Below are 21332 nucleotides of genomic sequence, written 5' to 3'. Positions count from 1 at the left end.
CAGTCCTGGGTGTACACCTGTCTGGATCAGTCCTGGGTGTACACCTGTCTGGATCAGTCCTGGGTGTACACCTGTCTGGGTGAGTCCTGGGTGTACACCTGTCTGGATCAGTCCTGGGTGTACACCTGTCTGGATTAGTCCCGGGTGTACACCTGTCTGGATCAGTCCTGGGTGTACACCTGTCTGGATCAGTACTGCGTGTACACCTGTCTGGATCCTGTCTGTGCCAAACATGAATGTATTCTGTGTGCACACCCTCTGGCTGAAGGAATTCCTCCTCATCTCAGTTTTAAAGGATTGTCCCTTCAGTCTGAGGCTGTGCCCTCTGGTTCTAGTTTCTCCTACAAGTGGCAACATCCTCTCAATGTCCACTCTATCCAGGCCTCTCCTTATTCTGCAAATGTCAATGAGATCCCGGCTCCAGGTCACTGTCCGTGTGGAGTTTGTACATTCTCCCTGTGTCCGTCTGGGTATCACCCTCACAACCCAAAAAGATGTGCAGGGTAGGTAAATTGGCCACGCTAAATTGCCCCTTAATTTAAAAAAAAGAATTGGGTACTCAAAATTTGTGGGAAAAAAACAGTACATCCCTGCTCTTGTATTCTACCCCTCTCGACATGAATGCTAACATTGCATTTGCCTTCCTAACTGCTGACTGAACCTGCACGTAAACCTTAAGAGAATCGTGAACAAGGACTCCCAAGTCACTTTGTGCTTCTGATTTCCAAAGCAGTTCCCCATTTAGAAAATAGCCTATGCCTAGATTCTTCCTACCAAAGTGCATAACCTCACACTTTCCACATTGTATTTCATTTGCCACTTCATTGCCCACTCTCCTAGCTTGTCCAAGTCCTTCTGCAACCCCCTTGCTTCCTCAATACTACCTGTCCCTCTACAGATCTTTGTATCACCTGCAAACTTAGCAACAGTGCCTTCAGTTCCTTCTTCCAGATCATTCATGTACATTGTAAAAAGTTGTGGTCCCAGCACAGACCCCTGAGGCACACCACTAGTCACCGGCTGCCATCCTGAAAAAGACCCCTTTATCCCCACTCTCTGCCTTCTGCCAGTCAGCCAATCCTCTATCTATGCCAGGATCTTGCCCCTAGTACCACGGGCACATAACTTATTTAACAGCCTCCTATACAGCACCTTGTTAAATGCTTTCTGAAAATCCAAACAGATCATGTCCACTGATTCTCCTGTATCTAACTTCCTGGTCACCACCTCAAAGAACTCTAAGAGATTTGTCAGACACGACCTCCCTTTGACAAAGCCTTGCTGACTCAGCCCTATTTTATCATGCACTTCCAAGTACTCCGCAATCTCACCTTTAATAACATACTCTAAAAACTTACCAATGACCGAAGTCAGGCTAACCGGCCTATAATTTCCCGTCTTCTGCCTCCCTCCCTTCTTAAACAACGGTGTTACATTAGCCATTTTCCAATCCTCTGGGACTCTCCCAACCTCCTGAAAGATCATCACCAATGCCTCCAAACACTCCTCAGCTATCCCCTTCAGAACCCCAGGGTGTAGACCATACGGTCCAGATGATTTGTCCACCTTCAGACCTTTCAGTTTCCTCAGCACCTTCTCCTTAGTGATGACCACCACACTCACCTCTGCCCCCTGGCTCTCTTGAAAGTTCTGGTCTGCCACTGGTGTCTCCCACAGTACCATACCTATCCTGCGTACATCTGGCTGCGTAACATACTCATTCTGTGTGTACCTGTCTGTGTAACATACCCAGCCCGTGTACCTCATTCAGTGTGTACCTGTCTGTGTAACATACCCAGCCCGTGTACCTCATTCTGTGTGTACCTGTCTGAGTAACATACCCAGCTGTGTACCTCATTCTGTGTGTATCTGTCTGTGTAACATACCCAGCCCGTGTACCTCATTCAGTGTGTACCTGTCTGTGTAACATACCCAGCCCGTGTACCTCATTCTGTGTGTACCTGTCTGAGTAACATACCCAGCTGTGTACCTCATTCTGTGTGTACCTGTCTGTGTAACATACCCAGCTGTGTACCTCATTCTGTGTGTATCTGTCTGTGTAACATACCCAGCTGTGTACCTCATTCTGTGTGTACCTGTCTGTGTAACATACCCCGCAGTGTACCTCATTCTGTGTGTACCTGTCTGTGTAACATACCCAGCTGTGTACCTCATTCAGTGTGTACCTGTCTGTGTAACGTACCCAGCTGTGTACCACACTCTGTGTGTACCTGTCTGTGTAACATACCCAGCTGTGTACCACATTCTGTGTGTACCTGTCTGGGTAACATACCCAGCCCGTGTACCTCATTCAGTGTGTACCTGTCTGTGTAACATACCCAGCTTTGTACCTCATTCAGTGTGTACCTGTCTGTGTAACAAAACCAGCTGTGTACCTCATTCTGTGTGCATCTGTCTGTGTAACATACCCAGCTGTGTACCTCATTCTGTGTGTATCTGTCTGTGTAACATACCCAGCTGTGTACCTCATTCTGTGTGTACCTGTCTGGGTAACATACCCAGCTGTGTACCACATTCTGTGTGTATCTGTCTGTGTAACATACCCAGCTGTGTACCTCATTCTGTGTGTATCTGTCTGTGTAACATACCCAGCTGTGTACCTCATTCTGTGTGTATCTGTCTGTGTAACATACCCAGCTGTGTACCTCATTCTGTGTGTATCTGTCTGTGTAACATACCCAGCTGTGTACCTCATTCTGTGTGAACCTGTCTGGGTAACATACCCAGCTGTGTACCTCATTCAGTGTGTATCTGTCTGTGTAACATACCCAGCTGTGTACCACACTCTGTGTGTACCTGTCTGTGTAACATACCCAGCTGTGTACCACATTCTGTGTGTACCTGTCTGGGTAACATACCCAGCCCGTGTACCTCATTCAGTGTGTACCTGTCTGTGTAACATACCCAGCTTTGTACCTCATTCAGTGTGTACCTGTCTGTGTAACAAAACCAGCTGTGTACCTCATTCTGTGTGCATCTGTCTGTGTAACATACCCAGCTGTGTACCTCATTCTGTGTGTATCTGTCTGTGTAACATACCCAGCTGTGTACCTCATTCTGTGTGTACCTGTCTGGGTAACATACCCAGCTGTGTACCACATTCTGTGTGTATCTGTCTGTGTAACATACCCAGCTGTGTACCTCATTCTGTGTGTATCTGTCTGTGTAACATACCCAGCTGTGTACCTCATTCTGTGTGTATCTGTCTGTGTAACATACCCAGCTGTGTACCTCATTCTGTGTGTATCTGTCTGTGTAACATACCCAGCTGTGTACCTCATTCTGTGTGAACCTGTCTGGGTAACATACCCAGCTGTGTACCTCATTCAGTGTGTATCTGTCTGTGTAACATACCCAGCTGTGTACCTCATTCTCTGCGTATCTGTCTGTGTAACATACCCAGCTGTGTACCTCATTCTGTGTGTACCTGTCTGGGTAACATACCCAGCTGTGTACCTCATTCTGTGTGTACCTGTCTGTGTAACATACCCAGCTGTGTACCTCATTCAGTGTGTACCTGTCTGTACAACATACCCAGCTGTGTACCACACTCTGTGTGTACCTGTCTGTGTAACATATCCCGCCCGTGTACCTCATTCAGTGTGTACCTGTCTGTATAACATACCCCACAGTGTACCTCATTCTGTGTGTATCTGTCTGTGTAACATACCCAGCTGTGTACCTCATTCTGTGTGTATCTGTCTGTGTAACATACCCAGCTGTGTACCTCATTCTGTGTGTATCTGTCTGTGTAACATAACCAGCTGTGTACCTCATTCTGTGTGTATCTGTCTGTGTAGCATACCCAGCTGCGTACCTCATTCTGTGTGCACCTGTCTGTTTAACATACCCAGCAGTGTACCGCATTCTGTGTGTATCTGTCTGTGTAACATACCCAGCTGTGTACCTCATTCTGTGTGTATCTGTCTGTGTAACATACCCAGCTGTGTACCTCATTCTGTGTGTACCTGTCTGGGTAACATACCCAGCTGTGTACCACATTCTGTGTGTATCTGTCTGTGTAACATACCCAGCTGTGTACCTCATTCAGTGTGTACCTGTCTGTGTAACATACCCAGCTGTGTACCACATTCTGTGTGTATCTGTCTGTGTAACATACCCAGCTGTGTACCTCATTCTGTGTGTATCTGTCTGTGTAACATACCCAGCTGTGTACCTCATTCTGTGTGTATCTGTCTGTGTGACATACCCAGCTATGTACCTCATTCTGTGTGTATCTGTCTGTGTAACATACCCAGCTGTGTACCTCATTCTGTGTGTACCTGTCTGGGTAACATACCCAGCTGTGTACCTCATTCAGTGTGTATCTGTCTGTGTAACATACCCAGCTGTGTACCTCATTCTGTGTGTATCTGTCTGTGTAACATACCCAGCTGTGTACCTCATTCTGTGTGTACCTGTCTGGGTAACATACCCAGCTGTGTACCACATTCTGTGTGTACCTGTCTGTGTAACATACCCAGCTGTGTACCTCATTCTGTGTGTATCTGTCTGTGTAACATACCCAGCTGTGTACCACATTCTGTGTACACCTGTCTGGGTAACATACCCAGCTTGCGTACCTCATTCAGTGTGTACCTGTCTGTGTAACATACCCAGCCCGTGTACCGCACTCTGTGTGTACCTGTCTGGACTACGAGTAGCTGACTCCAAGTTGTGCAGAGGGTTCCGTTAGGAAGCATCAGTAACTCAGATGTATTTACCTGTTCAGCCGTTATTCCATTGGCGATGGATTGCTGCACGCTCTCCCGACTCAGATGAGCCACCACCATGTTGGGAAAGCGATAGAGCATCTCAGAGAAAAGGGCAATGAGAGCCAACTGGAGTTCAGAATCTGGAGAAAAGAAAACACGACCTTCAGTGAAGCATTTCAACAGAGCGAGCCGGGAGAGGGTGTGAGGTGGAGGGGGTGTGAGCCGGGAGAGGGTGTGAGCCGGGAGGGGGTGTGAGGTGGGAGGGGGTGTGAGGTGGGAGAGGGTGTGAGGTGGAGGGGGTGTGAGCCGGGAGGGGGTGTGAGCCGGGAGGGGGTGTGAGCCGGGAGGGGGTGTGAGCCGGGAGGGGGTGTGAGGTGGGAGAGGGTGTGAGGTGGGAGAGGGTGTGAGCCGGGAGAGGGTGTGAGGTGGGAGAGGGTGTGAGCCGGGAGAGGGTGTGAGGTGGGAGAGGGTGTGAGCCGAGAGAGGGTGTGAGGTGGGAGAGGGTGTGAGGTGGGAGAGGGTGTGAGGTGGGAGAGGGTGTGAGGTTGGAGGGGGTGTGAGCCGGGAGGGGGTGTGAGCCGGGAGAGGGTGTGAGGTGGGAGAGGGTGTGAGGTGGGAGAGGGTGTGAGGTGGGAGAGGGTGTGAGGTGGGAGAGGGCGTGAGGTGGGAGAGGGTGTGAGGTGGGAGAGGGTGTGAGCCGGGAGGGGGTGTGAGCCGGGAGGGGGTGTGAGGTGGGAGAGGGTGTGAGGTGGGAGAGGGTGTGAGCCGGGAGAGGGCGTGAGCCGGGAGAGGGCGTGAGCCGGGAGAGGGCGTGAGCCGGCGTGAGGTGGGAGAGGGCGTGAGGTGGGAGGGGGGCGTGAGGTGGGAGGGGGTGTGAGCCGGGAGAGGGCGTGAGGTGGGAGAGGGCGTGAGGCGGGAGAGGGCGTGGGGTGGAAGAGGGTGTGAGGAGGGAGGGGGTGTGAGGTGGGAGGGGGTGTGAGGTGGGAGAGGGTGTGAGGTGGGAGAGGGTGTGAGGTGGGAGAGGGCGTGAGGCGGGAGAGGGCGTGAGGCGGGAGAGGGCGTGAGGCGGGAGAGGGCGTGAGGCGGGAGAGGGCGTGAGGCGGGAGGGGGCGTGAGGCGGGAGGGGGCGTGAGGCGGGAGGGGGCGTGAGGCGGGAGGGGGCGTGAGGCGGGAGGGGGCGTGAGGCGGGAGGGGGCGTGAGGCGGGAGGGGGCGTGAGGTGGGAGAGGGCGTGAGGTGGGAGGGGGTGTGAGGTGGGAGGGGGTGTGAGGTGGGAGGGGGTGTGAGGTGGGAGGGGGTGTGAGCCGGGAGAGGGTGTGAGCCGGGAGAGGGTGTGAGGTGGGAGAGGGTGTGAGGTGGGAGAGGGTGTGAGGTGGGAGAGGGTGTGAGCCGGGAGAGGGTGTGAGCCGGGGAGAGGGTGTGAGGTGGGAGAGGGTGTGAGGTGGGAGGGGGTGTGAGCCGGGAGAGGGTGTGAGGTGGGAGAGGGTGTGAGGTGGGAGAGGGTGTGAGGTGGGAGGGGGTGTGAGGTGGGAGAGGGTGTGAGGTGGGAGGGGGGTGTGCGGTGGGAGAGGGTGTGAGGTGGAGGGGGTGTGAGGTGGAGGGGGTGTGAGGTGGGAGAGGGTGTGAGGTGGGAGAGGGTGTGAGGTGGGAGAGGGTGTGAGGTGGGAGAGGGTGTGAGGTGGGAGAGGGTGTGAGCTGGGAGAGGGTGTGAGGTGGGAGGGGGTGTGAGGTGGAGGGGGTGTGAGGTGGAGGGGGTGTGAGGTGGGAGAGGGTGTGAGGTGGGAGAGGGTGTGAGGTGGGAGAAGGTGTGAGGTGGGAGAGGGTGTGAGGTGGGAGAGGGTGTGAGGTGGGAGTGGGTGTGAGGTGGGAGGGGGTGTGAGGTGGGAGGGGGTGTGAGGTGGGAGGGGGTGTGAGGTGGGAGGGGGTGTGAGGTGGGAGGGGGTGTGAGGTGGGAGGGGGTGTGAGGTGGGAGAGGGTGTGAGGTGGGAGAGGGTGTGAGGTGGGAGGGGGGTGTGAGGTGGGAGGGGGTGTGAGGTGGGAGAGGGTTTGAGGTGGGTGTGAGTTGGGAAAGGGTGTGAGGTGGGAGAGGGTGTGAGGTGGGAGGGGGTGTGAGCCGGGAGAGGGTGTGAGCCGGGAGGGGGTGTGAGCCGGGAGGGGGTGTGAGGTGGGAGAGGGTGTGCGGTGGGAGAGGGTGTGCGGTGGGAGAGGGTGTGCGGTGGGAGAGGGTGTGCTGTGGGAGAGGGTGTGCGGTGGGAGAGGGTGTGCGGTGGGAGGGGGTGTGCGGTGGGAGGGGGTGTGAGGTGGAGGGGGTGTGAGGTGGAGGGGGTGTGAGGTGGAGGGGGTGTGAGGTGGGAGGGGGTGTGAGGTGGAGAGGGTGTGAGCCGGGAGGGGGTGTGAGGTGGGAGAGGGTGTAAGGTGGGAGAGGGTGTAAGGTGGGAGAGGGAGTGCGGTGGGAGGGGGTGTGAGGTGGAGGGGGTGTGAGGTGGGAGAGGGTGTGAGGTGGGAGTGAGGTGGGAGAAGGTGTGAGGTGGGAGGGGGTGTGAGGTGGGAGAGGGTGTGAGGTGGGAGAGGGTGTGAGGTGGGAGTGAGGGCGTGAGGTGGGAGAAGGTGTGAGGTGGGAGGGGGTGTGAGGTGGGAGGGGGTGTTAGGTGGGAGGGGGTGTGAGGTGGGAGAGGGTGTGAGGTGGGAGAGGGTGTGAGGTGGAGGGGGTGTGATGTGGGAGAGGGTGTGAGGTGGGAGAGGGTGTGAGGTGGGAGCGGGTGTGGGGTGGGAGAGGGTGTGAGGTGGGAGAGGGTGTGAGCCGGGAGAGGGTGTGAGGTGGGAGAGGGTGTGAGCCAGGAGAGGGTGTGAGCCGGGAGAGGGTGTGAGCCGGGAGAGGGTGTGAGCCGGGGAGAGGGTGTGAGGTGGGAGAGGGTGTGAGGTGGGAGAGGGTGTGGGGTGGGAGAGGGTGTGGGGTGGGTGAGGGTGTGGGGTGGGAGAGGGTGTGGGGTGGGAGAGGGTGTGGGGTGGGAGAGGGTGTGGGTGGGAGAGGATGTGAGGGTGGGAGGGGGTGTGGGGTGGGGGAGGATGTGAGGTGGGAGAGGGTGTGAGTTGGGAGAGGGTGTGAGGTGGGGGGAGAAAGAGAGAGAGAGAGCGAGCGAGAGTGAGAGAGCTGGGGGAGAGAAAGAGAGAGAGAGAGAGTGTGTCGGGGAGAGAGAGAGAGAGGGTGAGACAGTCTGGGAGAGAAAGAGAGAGAGTGAGCGTCGGTGGGGGGGGGTGGGGGGTGGGAGAGAGACAGAGAGAGTCGGGGGGAGAGAGAGAGAGAGAGAGAGAGAGTGAGAGAGAGAGAGTCGGGGGACAGAGAGAGAGAGTCGGGGAAGAGAGAGAGAGAGAGCCGGGGGGAGAGAGAGAGCGAGAGAGAGTCGGGGGAGAGAGAGAGAAAATGAGAGAGAGTCGGGGGGAGAGAGACAGAGAGAAAGTCGGGGGGAAGAGAGGGACTGAGAAGGGGAGGGAGAGAGAGAGAGAGAGAGAGTCAGGGGGAGAGAGCGAGTGAGAGAGTAGGGGGGAGAGAGTGTGAGCGCCGGGGGGGAGAGAGAGAGTGAGAGAAAGAGAGGTGGGGGGGGGGGGGAGAGAGAGAGAGTCGGGAGGAGAGGGAGTGAGAGAGTAGGGGGGGAGAGAGAGAGTCGGGGGGGGGGAAAGAGAGTGAGGGAGCTGTGGGGGATAGATAGAGAGTGAGAGAGTCGGGGGGAGAGAGAGAGTGCGAGAGAGTCGGGGAGGGATGAGAGAGAGAGAGAGTTGGGTGGGGGGGGGGGGGGGGGGGGGGAGAAGAGAGAGTGACAGAGCCGGGGGAGACAGATAGTGAGTGAGTCGGGGGAGAGAGAGTGAGAGAGTCGGGGGAGAGAGAGTGAGAGAGCCGGGGGGGACAGTGAGTGAGAGGGGGGAGGGAGAGAGAGAGAGAGAGAGAGAGAGAGAGAGAGAGAGAGAGTCAGGGGGAGAGAGAGAGAGAGTGAGAGAGTAGGGGGGAGAGTTTGAGCACTCGGGGGGAGAGAGAGAGTGAGAGAAAGAGAGGTGGGGGGGGGGGGGGGAGAGAGAGTCGGGGGGGGAGAGGGAGTGAGAGAGTAGGGGGGAGAGAGGGAGAGAGAGAGTCGGGGGGGAAAAGAGAATGAGAGAGCTGTGGGGATAGAGAGAGAGTGAGAGAGCCGTGGGGAATAGAGAGAGAGAGAGAGAGAGAGTGCGAGAGTAGGGGTGAGAGAGAGAGAGAGCCGGGGGGTATTGAGAGGAGAGTGAGAGGGGGGGGGGGGGAGGGGAGAGAGAGGAGAGAGAGAGAGAGAGAGACAGAGTGGAAGAGTAGGGGGAAAGAGAGAGAGAGACAGAGTCGGGGGGGGGGGGAGAGAGAGTGAGAACCGGGGTAGAGAGTGAGTGCCGTGTGGAGAGAGAGTGAGAGAGCCGTGGGGGGGGGGAGAGAGAGTGAGAGAGCCGTGGGGGAGAGAGAGAGTGAGAGTTGGGGGGAGAGGAGAGTGTGAGAGAGCCGGGGGGAGAGAGTGAGAGAGAGTCGGGGGGAGAGAGAGAGAGAGAGAGTCGGGGGGAGAGAGAGAGAGAACCGGGGTAGAGAGTGAGTGCCGTGTGGAGAGAGAGTGAGAGAGCCGTGGGGGGGGGAGAGAGAGTGAGTGAGCCGTGGGGGAGAGGAGAGTCGGGGGGAGTGAGAGAGAGAGAGTTGGGGGGAGAGAGAGTGTGAGAGAGCCGGGGGGAGAGAGTGAGAGAGAGTCGGGGGAGAGAGAGAGAGAGAGTCGGGGGGAGAGAGAGAGAGAGAGATCGGGTGGAGAGAGAGAGAGAGAGAGAGAGAGAGAGAGAGAGTCGGGGGGGAGAGAGAGAGAGAGAGAGTCGGGGGGAGAGAGAGAGTCGGGGGGAGAGGGAGAGTGAGAGCCGGGGGGAAGAGAGATAGTGAGAGAGAGTCCGGGGGAGGGGGGGGAGGGGGAGAGAGAGAGAGCCGGGGGGGAGAGAGAGAGAGAGAGAGTGAGAGAGTCGGGGGAGAGAGAGAGAGAGAGAGCCGGGGAGAGAGAGAGAGAGTTGGGGAGAGAGAGAGTAGAGAGTTGGGGGAGAGAGAGAGTGAGAGTTGGGGAGGAGAGAGAGTGAGAGAGCTGGGGGAGTGAGAGTGAGGATGTCGGGGGGGAGAGAGAGAGAGCTGGGGGGGAGAAAGAGAGAGTGAGGGAGCCGGGGGAGAGAGAGAGTGAAGGAGCAGGGGGAGAGAGAGTGAGGGAGCCGGGGGAGAGAGAGAGAGAGAGAGAGAGAGAGAGCCGTGGGGGAGAGAGAGGGAGAGAGTGAGAGGAGTCGGGGGGAGAGAGAGAGGAGAGTGAGAGCCGGGGGTTGGGGGGTGGGGAGGAGAGAGAGAGTGAGAGAGTCGGGGGAAGAGAGAGAGTGAGCGAGCCGGGGGGGGGAGAGAGAGAGTGACAGCCGGGGGAAGAGAGAGTGAGAGAGCCGGGGGGAGAGAGTGAGAGAGAGTCGGGGGGGCGGGGGGGCGTGAGGGTAAGAGAGAGAGAGAGAGAGAGCCGGGGGGAGGAGAGAGAGAGAGAGAGAGAGAGAGCCGGGGGGAGAGAGAGAGAGCCGGGGAGAGAGAGAGAGTGAGAGAGTTGGGGGGAGAGAGAGAGTGAGAGTTGGGGAGGAGAGAGAGTGAGAGAGCCGGGGAGACAGATAGTGAGTGAGTCGGGGGGAAGAGAGAGTGGGAGTCGGGGGGGAGAGAGAGTGAGAGCCGGGGGAAGAGAGATAGTGAGAGTGGGGGGGGAAGAGAGAGAGAGAGAGAGAGCCGGGGGAGGGAGTGAGAGAGAGAGAGAGAGCCGGGGGGGAGATAGAGAGTGAGAGAGTCGGGAGGAGAGAGAGAGAGTTGGGGGAGAGAGAGTGAGAGTTGGGGAGGAGAGAGAGTGAGAGAGCTGGGGGAGTGAGAGTGAGGATGTCGGGGGTGGAGAGAGAGAGAGCTGGGGGGGAGAAAGAGAGAGTGAGGGAGCCCGGGGGAGAGAGAGAGTGAAGGAGCCGGGGGAGAGAGAGTGAGGGAGCCGGGGGGAGAGAGAGAGAGAGAGAGCCGTGGGGGAGAGAGAGGGAGAGAGTGAGAGAGTCGGGAGGAGAGAGAGAGAGAGTGAGAGCCGGGGGTGGGGGGTGGGGAGGAGAGAGAGAGTGAGAGAGTCGGGGGAAGAGAGAGAGTGAGCGAGCCGGGGGGGGGGGGGGAGAGAGAGAGTGACAGCCGGGGGAAGGAGAGAGTGAGAGAGCCGGGGGGGAGAGAGTGAGAGAGAGTCGGGGGGGGGGGGGGGGGGGCGTGAGGGTAAGAGAGAGAGAGAGAGAGAGCCGGGGGGGAGAGAGAGAGAGATGAGAGAGAGAGAGCCGGGGGGAGAGAGAGAGAGCCGGGGAGAGAGAGAGAGTGAGAGAGTTGGGGGAGAGAGAGAGTGAGAGTTGGGGAGGAGAGAGAGTGAGAGAGCCGGGGAGACAGATAGTGAGTGAGTCGGGGGGAAAGAGAGAGTGGGAGTCGGGGGGAGAGAGAGTGAGAGCCGGGGGAAGAGAGAGTGAGGTGAGAGTGGGGGGGGGAAGAGAGAGAGAGAGAGAGAGCCGGGGGGAGGGAGTGAGAGAGAGAGAGAGAGCCGGGGGGAGATAGAGAGTGAGAGAGTCGGGGAGAGAGAGAGAGAGTTGGGGGAGAGAGAGTGAGAGTTGGGGAGGAGAGAGAGTGAGAGAGCCGGGGAGACAGATAGTGAGTGAGTCGGGGGGAAGAGAGAGTGGGAGTCGGGGGGAGAGAGAGTGAGAGCCGGGGGAAGAGAGATAGTGAGAGTCGGGGGGGGGGGGGGAAGAGAGAGAGAGAGAGAGCCGGGGGGAGGGAGAGAGAGAGAGAGAGAGAGAGCTGGGGGGAGATAGAGAGTGAGAGAGCCGGGGGGGAGAGAGAGTCGGGGGGAGAGAGAGAGTGAGAGCCGGGGGAAGAGAGATAGTGAGAGAGAGAGCCGGGGGGGGGGGGAGATAGAGAGAGTGAGAGAGCCAGGGGGAGACAGAGAGAGAGAGTCGGGGGGGGGGGGGGGAGAGGAGAGAGAGAGTCGGGGGGGGAGAGAGAGAGAGAGTCGGGGGGAGAGAGAGTGAGAGCCGGGGGAAGAGAGAGAGAGAGAGAGAGAGCCGGGGGGAGAGAGAGAGAGAGAGAGATGAGAGTGGGGGGGGGGGGGGGGGGGGGGAGAGAGAGAGTGAGAGAGAGTCGGGGGGGGAGAGAGAGGAGAGAGAGAGAGAGAGTCGGGGTGAGAGAGAGAGAGAGAGTCGGGGGGAGAGAGAGAGAGTCGGGGGGGAGAGAGGAGAGAGAGTCGGAGGGAGAGAGAGTGAGGAGCCGGGGGAGAGAGAGAGAGAGAGAGAGAGAGTCGGGGGGAGAGAGAGAGAGTGAGTCGGGGGAGAGAGAGAGAGAGAGAGAGAGTCGGGGGGGAGGAGAGAGAGAGAGAGAGAGTCGGGGGGAGAGAGAGTGAGAGAGAGTCGGGGGGAGAGAGAGAGTCGGGGGGAGAGAGAGTGAGAGCCGGGGGAAGAGAGATAGTGAGAGAGAGTCGGGAGAAGGGGGGGGGGGGGGGGGGGGGGGGGGAAGAGAGAGAGAGAGAGAGCTGGAGAGAGAGAGAGCTGGGGGGGAGATGGAGCATGAGAGAGAGCCGGGGATAGAGCGAGAGAGAGAGCCGGGGGGGGCGAGACAGTGAGAGCTGGGGCGAGAGAGAATGGGAGTGAGCTGGGTGGGCAGAATCGGAGGAAGGGGCAGAGCGGGAGGAGGGGGCAGATCCAGTAGCGGAGGATGAATGAAGAGAAATGTGTATCTGTTGAACAAAACAGGAGTCCTGTCCAGCTGCACCTCTTCACTCTGACGGCCCGTGTGAACAGAGCTTCAATGCAGACTTGTGTAAACTGCTGCTCAATCTCCAGCAGTGATAGCAGGCGGCTAATGTCTGGGATCAGATTGACTCCATCCTGCACCTTCATAGGGAGACGTGTTGAACGGTCGAGTTGTGGGAGAAACCAACCAGGCATTCCTCTCCTGATCCTTTTGCAGAGACACTGCTCCACCACAGACAGGAGAGTGTGTGTGCAAACAGCTGGGTTAGGGTCAGGACTAGGGCCACAGACCCACACTTCAAAAAATATTGTGGGATGGAAGTGTGCAGCAATGCTTGCCCAGCCCTAGTTGCCCTTGAGAAGGTGGTGGTGAGTTACTTTCTTGAACCGCTGCAGTCTTTGAGGCGTAGGTATACCCACTGTGCTGTTAGGGAGGGAGTTCCAGGATTTCGTCCCCAGCGACAGCGAAGGAACCACAATATATTTCCAAGTCAGGCTGGTGAGTGACTTGGAGGGGAACCTCCAGGTGGTGGGGTGCCCAGGTATCGGCTGCTCTTGTCCTTCTAGATGGTCGTGGTTTGGAAGCTGCTGTCTAAGGAACTTTGGTGAGTTACTGCAGTGCATCTTGTAGATGGTACACACGGCTGCCACTGTTCGCCAGTGGTTGGAGGGTTTGAATGTTTGTGGAAGGAGGAGCAATCAAGCGGGCTGCTTTGTCCTGGCTGGTGTCGAGCGTCTTGAGTGTTGTTGGAGCTGCACTCATCCAGGCAAGTGGAGAGTATTCCATTACACTCCTGACTTGAGCCTTGTCGATGGCTTTGGGAGTCAGAGATGTACATAGGAGCAGGAGCAGGACATTCAGCCCATCGAGCTTGCTCTGCCATTTAATATGATCATGGCTGATTGGACACTTCAATGCCTTTTTACACCCACTATCCCCATAAACCTTTTGCATTATTGTTCATCAGAAATCTATCAATCTCTGCTTTAAACACACTCAATAACTGAGCTTCCACTTATTTGCTGCTTGATACTTGGGGTGACGTACTCCGGGTCTGCTAGTGAGTGGAAACGAGCAGCCAGAAGAGAGACACGGGGGAGAGATGAGGAAGCACATAATGGTGTTCGGCACAGGCAGAGTTACAGCAACACTGCTCATGCTGACTCCTGTCTCTCCTTTCAGTCATGTTATTAAGGAGCTGTGCTCAAGTGGCACTCCACTCTATTTCCTGAATCTCAAGCAACACAGCCACTTCATCTAAGCCCTCACGAGGAATCGCGGCTCTGAATAAATTGATTCTGAGTTTCTCATTCCACCCCATCCCTCTCCCCCCCCCTCCCAGCCCTGCACCCCCCCCCTCCCAGCCCTGCACCCCTGCCACTTTTCATCATTTCTCCCCGTGTGTGTTGCAATCACTAAATGAAACACATTTTCATTTCCAGAGGTTTCGGTGTTGGAAGCTCACACACGTTCGCCACCCGACTCGGCCTGCTTCCCAGTGGAGCCTGACCACAAATTCTGTCTCACTGCACAGCCTCTTTCAGCTGCCCGTCATGGAGGCCCCCATCAGGCTGCTGGGATCATAAGTATTGTGCAAGTTGCATTAACCCTTTCTTGTCCTGTGAGGCCAGCGGTGGGCGCCGGGACACTGAGTAAATTTAAGGAGGCAACAGACAGATTTCTTTTTTTTTCAGATAAATATAGAGTACCCAATTATTTTTACAATTAAGGGGCAATTTAGCGTGGCCAATCCACCTAACCTGCATATCTTTGGGTTGTGGGGGTGAAACCCACGCAGACACGGGGAGAATGTGCAAACTCCACACGGACAGTGACCCAGGGTCGGGATTCGAACCCGGGTCCTCAGCGCCGTAGGCAGCAATGTTAACCACTGTGCTGCCCGACAGACAGATTTTTGATGAGTAATGGGTTGAAAGGTTTTGAAGAACGGGCAGGATGGTGGGGTTGAGATCGATGGGAGATTAGACATGATCATATTGAATGGCGGAGTGGACTGGTGGGGCTGAATTGTCCACTCCTGCCCCTGGTTCTCATGTTATGTAAACGGTATCGTTTTTAAACATTCTTTCATAGGACTGTGAGCGTTCTGGTAGGGACAGCAATCAATGCTCGTTCCCGGCTTCCCATGAACTGAGGGACTCGGGCGGCCATTTTTAGAGTTAAGAGCCAATCGCTGTGGGGGTCTGGAGTCACATGTCGGCCAGGCCGGGGAAGGGCGGCAGACTTCCTTGCCCGAAGGAAAAAAGGGATTGCAACAATCGATGGGATTTTCACGGTCACCATTACTGCGACTGACTTTATAATTCCAGATTCTATTAACTGAATGTAAGCTCCACTGACTGCCATGTTGGGTCGGGGGCCCGGAGCATCAGCCTGGGCCCTGTGGACCAGTAGTCCAGTGACATTACCATCTCCCCTTCTCCTCAAGTACCACCCTACATATGGGACAGTATAATGTGTGGGCCTGTATGTGCTCACAGGAGAGACCACTGAGGGTTTGAGATTGCCCCATTGATTCTCCACCCCCTGCAGGTAGACGCTCACCTGTATAAGCGTAGATCCTGTAGTTTGTTTCCACAATGATGTATCCCTGACGGTGCACATCGACTGAGCTGCCAGACACTCCCGAGGCCAGGTTGATGGCTAGTCGTGTCGGATAGAACCTCCTCGACTTACGCTGTGGCGGAGAGGGAGACAGCGAGAGAGAGTGAGCGAGAAAAAGAGGAGAGAATGCCTTGCCCAGTCTCGTTCTCTGCAAACAATTTCGTTCATCGCGGAGCATGTTGGTGTCACTACGTCTTGCCGAGTTCGACCAACAACATTATATAGAGAAAATGCTGGAAAATCCCAGCAGGTCTGGCAGCATCTGTAGGGAGAGAAAAGAGCTGACTTTTCGAGTCCGATGACTCTATGTCTTCTGAAGAGAGATTGTGCAGTTTAAGCCTGTACTCTCTCGTGTTCAGAAGAATGAGAGGTCTAATTGAGGTAGACAAGATGATAAAAGGTATTGATAAAGTGAACATGGGCGAATGCTTCCTCCTGTGAGGCAGTCTGGAACAAGAGGTCATAGTTTTAGGATAGGGGGGGCAGATTTAAAACAGAGATGAGGAGAATTACTTCGTCAAAGGGTCGTGAATCTATGGAATTCACGAGCCCAGAGTATGGTCGATGCCAGGTCATTGAGTAAATTTAAGGGGAAAATGGACAGATATTTAGTAATGGGTGGAAGGGTTATGGAGAACGGGCAGGAGGGTGGAATTAAGGCCGAGAGGAGATCAGACATGATTGTATTGAATGGTGGAGTGGACTCGAGTGGCCGAGTTGCCTAATACTGCTCATAGTTCTTACACAGAGCACCTTTAATGCCATGAAATGTCTCAAGGTGATACACAGGAACTTTATGAAACCAAGTCTAACAACAAGCAACATAAGATAATAGGGTCAAAATGGTCCCCCAAAGCAACCAAAAGGTCAGAGAGGGAGGTTATAAGGAGCATCTTAGAACACAGAACATACAGTGCAGAAGGAGGCCAATCGGCCCATCGAGTCTGCACCCACCCACTTAAGCCCGCACTTCCACCCTAACCCTGTAACCCAATAACCCCTCCTAACCTTTTTTTGGTCACTAAGGGCAATTTATCATAGCCAATCCACCTAACCTGCACGTCTTTGGACTGTGGGAGGAAACCGGAGCACCCGGAGGAAACCCACGCAGACACGGGGAGGACGTGCAGACTCCGCACAGACAGTGACCCAGCGGGGACTCGAACCTGGGACCCTGGCGCTGTGAAGCCACAGTGCTAGCCACTTGTGCTACTGTGCTGTCTTGTGGGAGGAAAGCGATGCTAGGGAGGTGCAGAGGATATTCCAGGGATCCGGGCTCAGGCCACGGAAGGAACGGCTGCCAATGGTGGAGCGATTAGAACTTGGAATGCACGAGGTCGGAATTAGCAGAACACAGCAGGTATCTCGAAGGGGTCGGAGCAGAATACAGGGTAGGAAGGGGCGAGGCCGTGCAAGGATTTGAAAACAAGGTTGATGTTACCTGACCCCGCGGGGGCCATCGTGCGAGTGATCGGCCCATCGAGTCTGCACCCACCCACTTAAGCCCGCACTTCCACCCTAACCTTGTAACCCAATAACCCCTCCTAACCTTTTTTTGGTCACTAAGGGCAATTTATCATAGCCAATCCACCTAACCTGCACGTCTTTGGACTGTGGGAGGAAACCGGAGCACCCGGAGGAAACCCACGCAGACACGGGGAGGACGTGCAGACTCCGCACAGACAGTCACCCAGCGGGGAATCGAACCCGGGACCCTGGAGCGGTGAAGCAACTGTGCTAACCATTGTGCTACCGTGCCGCCCCTATATCCTCTGCTCGGATTAAGTTAATTTCCTGCTGAGGCCAGTGCAGGATTGGGCTCCTCACCTCCCTCAGTCAAAAAACCCCCGGGCTCCTCAAATGTTGGGGGCTCACCTTCGAGTTGACGTGCTGGGACCACCAGCGCCCTCCAAGACACGGATGGGGAGCAATGCACGAGACAAAAGCAGTGCCTTAAGGAGGGGTTTGTGTTCCCAGAAATGGACTCTTGTTACTGGGCACACACGCAGTGCTGACAGGATAGCCCCCAGACTCCATTCCAGTGGGCCGATGGCAGCTGGAGACATAACACACCGGGCAAGGGAATGGGTCTCCTCCGAGGCTGGGGCAGATGGGGGTACAGTGGTAAGGGTGCTTTAAGGGCCTAGTAATCCAGACGCCCTAATTAATGCTCAGGGAATGAAGGTTCAAATAACGATAACCATAAAACTCCAATCAATGGTCATAAAAACCCTTCTGGTTCACGAATGTCCTTCAGGGAGGAAGTGTGCTATCCTTACCCAGTCTGATCTGCGTGTGACTCCAGACCCACAGCACCACAGCTGACTCTCAAATGCCCTCAAGGGATGGACAAAAATGCTGGTCTTGCCAGTGATTCTCACGTCCACGAAACAAATAAAAAATAAAGTATCTAACCCTGTGCTGCACCTGTCCTGGGAGTGTTTGATGGGGACAGCGTAGAGGGAGCTTTACTCTGTATCTAACCCTGTGCTGTACCTGCCCTCGGAGTGTTTGATGGGGACAGTGTAGAGGGAGCTTTACTCTGCATCTAACCCCGTGCTGTACCTGTCCTGGGAGTGTTTGATGGGACAGTATAGAGGGAGCTTTACTCTGTATCTAACCCCGTGCTGTACCTGTCCTGGGAGTGTTTGATGGGGACAGTGTAGAGGCAGCTTTACTCGGTATCTAACCCCTTGCTGTACCTGTCCTGAGAGTGGTTGATGGGGACAGTGTGGAGGGAGATTTACTCTGTATCTAACCCCGTGCTGTACCTGTCCTGGGAGTGTTTGATGGGACAGTGTAGAGGGAGCTTTACTCGGTATCTAACCCCTTGCTGTACCTGTCCTGGGAGTGTTTGATGGGACAGTGTAGAGGCAGCTTTACTCGGTATCTAACCCCGTGCTGTACCTGTCCTGGGAGTGTTTGATGGGGACAGTGTAGAGGGAGCTTTACTCTGTATCTAACCCCGTGCTGTATCTGTCCTGGGAGTGTTTGATGGGGACAGTGTGGAGGGAGCTTTACTCTGTATCTAACCCCTTGCTGTACCTGTCCTGGGAGTGTTTGATGCGGACAGTGTAGAGGGAGCTTTACTCGGTATCTAACCCCGTGCTGTACCTGTCCTGGGAGTGTTTGATGGGGTCAGTGTGGAGGGAGCTTTACTCGGTATCTAACCCGTGCTGTACCTGTTCTGGGAATGTTTGATGAGACAGTGTAGAGGGAGATTCACTCTGACACTCTGTCCTTAACTCCTGCAGAAGTGTGAGTGTTTGACCTGGTCTGGTTCATTGGGATAGGCTGCACATCTGGCACTCAAGAGTCCAGTTATCCTTACCTTTCTCTGGAAGACAAGTCCAAACTCCCTCAAGTGTTGTAGGAATGTCAACAGGGAGTCATTCATGCCTTCCACCGAGTAATCCTGCAGGGAGCCAGAAAGAAGGGATAATGAGAGACACAGGAACGCAGTCTGAGGTAAGTGACTGGACGAGGAGAACTAAAGGATCATGTAGCAAACGGGGTCAGGCTGTTGAACAATACAGTCTCGGCCGAAAACATCTACCATTCTAGCTAGCTTAAACACGGACATTTTAGCAAGAGAGTGTCTGTCAGCAGGGGGCTGTGTCTTGGCTCCGTATGTGTTCGAGAAGTGACAATCTGCAAGGAGAGCCAGGAGACACTGTGCATTCGCTGGAATGAGGCCAGGATTTAGAAGGGTACATTATGTGGATAGGTTACAAAAAACGGAATCGGATTCGGGAAGCTGAGGGGTCGGGAGAAAGTGGAACGTTACCAGTTGACCATTTTTCCCATCAGACCTTGCAGCAAGCTGAAACTCCCCCCCACCGCGTGACCTTCTGCCACTTGAGCTTGAACTGCTCGGGAAACAGACTGAGCTTATTGGCTAGAAGGAGCAGACACTTCCAGATGACAGATGGCTAACCAGGGGATTCCTATGCAGGAGCAGGCCTGTATGTACATAATTAGACCCTGGCTTATTGGCTGTAATTATAGGGCTGGAGGACAGTGGTTGTTAGTATTCTCAGGGCGGGCGGAACACACAGCCTGAGCCCGGGATCCTGTTGTATTACATGCCTGCCATTTAATGCAATCTAAGAATGGTATCATTATAACACTGGAGTGAGTCAACGGGTAGTAAACCACAGAGCTGTCCAACAGCACAGAGCTGGATAACATCACAGACCTGGAAAACACCAGGGACCGGAATCACACGCAAGTCACCACTGAAGGAACAACGATCCTTTGTGACAGGAACCACAGAAAGGAGATGACCAACTGAGGTCATTTGCCCGTGCTAACCCATTCGCCCCGACAAACACCCCCTGGCTCTTTCCCCGCAGCCACCCCGTGTTCTGACCCCGGATCAGAGCAGTTAGCTTAATCTACCAGGGTCGAATTCACCGACTAAGGCACAAAAGAAATATCTTCCATTCATATATTAGTTTAAGGGATGGGGACGTGGCTGGGCCAGCATTTATTGCTCATCCCTAATTGTTGGAGTAGCTCGCTCGCACAGTTCAGAGGGGCATTGAAGAGTCAACTACAACCAAGAGTCCGGAGTCACATGTAGGCCAGACCGGGTAAGGACGTCAGATTTCTTTCCCTAAAGAGGCATTAGTGGACGGGACGGGTTTTTACAACAATCGACAAGGTCATCAGTAGACGTTTCATTTTTATTTCACCATCTGCCATGTTGGGATTCGAAGCCAGGTACCCAGGGCATTACCCTGGGGTCTCTTACTAGTCCAGTGACAAAAGCACCATGCCACCTCCTCCCCTCATTTATATACTGCCTTTCACGACCTCAAAACATCCCAAAGTGCTTTATAGATCACAAAGTATTTGTTGAGGTGTAGTTACTGTTGTTATGTAGGAAACAGGGCAGCTAACTCTCTCTTTGTGAGTGCGCTGTGCACAATTTGAGGGAGACAGTGGCGTAGTGGTAATGTCATCAGACTGCTAGCCCCGAGGCCCCGGCTGATGTTCTGTGGACAAGGGTTCAAATCCCACCACAGCCAGTTGAATTTATGTTTTTTTTTCTTTTTCAATTAAGGGGCAATTTAGCGTGGCCAATCCACCTAACCCTGCACATCTTTGGGTTGTGGGGGTGAGACCCACGCAGACACGGGGAGAATGTGCAAACTCCACACGGGCCGGGACCGAACCTGGGCCCCAGCGCCGTGAGGCAGCAGTGCTAACCACTGCGCCACCGTGCTGCCCAAATCTGCCGTTCTTACCCGGTCTGGCCTACATGCGATTCCAGATCCACAGCAATGTGGTTGACTCTTTAAAAAAAAAAAAATTATGACTACCCAATTCATTTTTTCCAATTAGGGGCAATTTAGCGTGGCCAATCCACCTAGACTGCACATCTTTGGGTTGTGGGGGCGAAACCCACGCAGGCACGGGGAGAATGTGAGAACTCCACACGGACAGTGACCCAGAGCCGGGATCGAACCTGGGACCTCAGCGCCGAGAGGCATCAATGCTAACCACTGCACCACCGTGCTGCCCTATGGGGTTGACTCTTAACTGCCCTTCTGAAATGGCCGAACGTGACACTCAGCTCAAGGGCAATTAGGAAAGGACAACAAATGCTGGCCTTGGATGCTACGTCGACATCCCACGAAAGAATAGAAATAAATAAGCTCTTTCTGTGATGTTGATTGAGGGATTGATAATGGCCAGTACACCGGGGGAGGGGGGGCTCCCAAGGCCTTCTTCAAAATGAACAGGGCCACCAGATCTTCTACGCCAATCAGAAGGGACAGGCTGACTGATGCTGTCGCCAGTAAAGAAGCACGTTCTGCCTATCTTCACAGCTGAGCTATGTCGTGTGTGAATCCCAGCACTGTGCGATGCCAGGTACGGAGATTGGACATCCCAGCGATGGGTGGGTTGAATCAAACAGCATGTTCCCTCGGTTTATATAACAGACGGAGTACAGACTGTACTCAGCCAGCCTGCGCTCACAAAATATAAGACAAAATATCTACTGTTAGATATGATTCCGTGATTGAGCAGCACTTGCTGATCAACCCCAAGTGTGCTAACAGCTACACTAACAGCCTATTTCAGATAACCAGTCAAGCACCGAATGTGGCTCATTTATACTTGCGGCACACATTCATTGCAGGGTCCTGTTCTTTGCCG

The 21332-nt window shown here is 55.0% G+C and overlaps 1 protein-coding gene across 1 annotated transcript in view; it reads right to left on the bottom strand.

Annotated features, from left to right (window-relative positions):
- The window catches only part of gtf2h4 (general transcription factor IIH, polypeptide 4), a 241238-nt gene that overhangs the window by 26996 nt on the left and 192910 nt on the right, over nt 1-21332 (bottom strand). The window contains exons 9-11 of the mRNA XM_072475350.1: nt 18496-18579; nt 15105-15237; nt 4746-4876 (exon numbers count right to left, since the gene is read on the bottom strand). Of these exons, the coding sequence (XP_072331451.1) occupies nt 4746-4876; nt 15105-15237; nt 18496-18579 (348 nt within the window). The remainder of the gene's footprint in view (nt 1-4745; nt 4877-15104; nt 15238-18495; nt 18580-21332) is intronic.

Source organism: Scyliorhinus torazame, chromosome 14 (assembly GCF_047496885.1).
Source record: "Scyliorhinus torazame isolate Kashiwa2021f chromosome 14, sScyTor2.1, whole genome shotgun sequence".
In the NCBI taxonomy this organism is placed as follows: Eukaryota; Metazoa; Chordata; class Chondrichthyes; order Carcharhiniformes; family Scyliorhinidae; genus Scyliorhinus; species Scyliorhinus torazame.
This window is presented reverse-complemented; position numbering and strand designations above follow the sequence as displayed.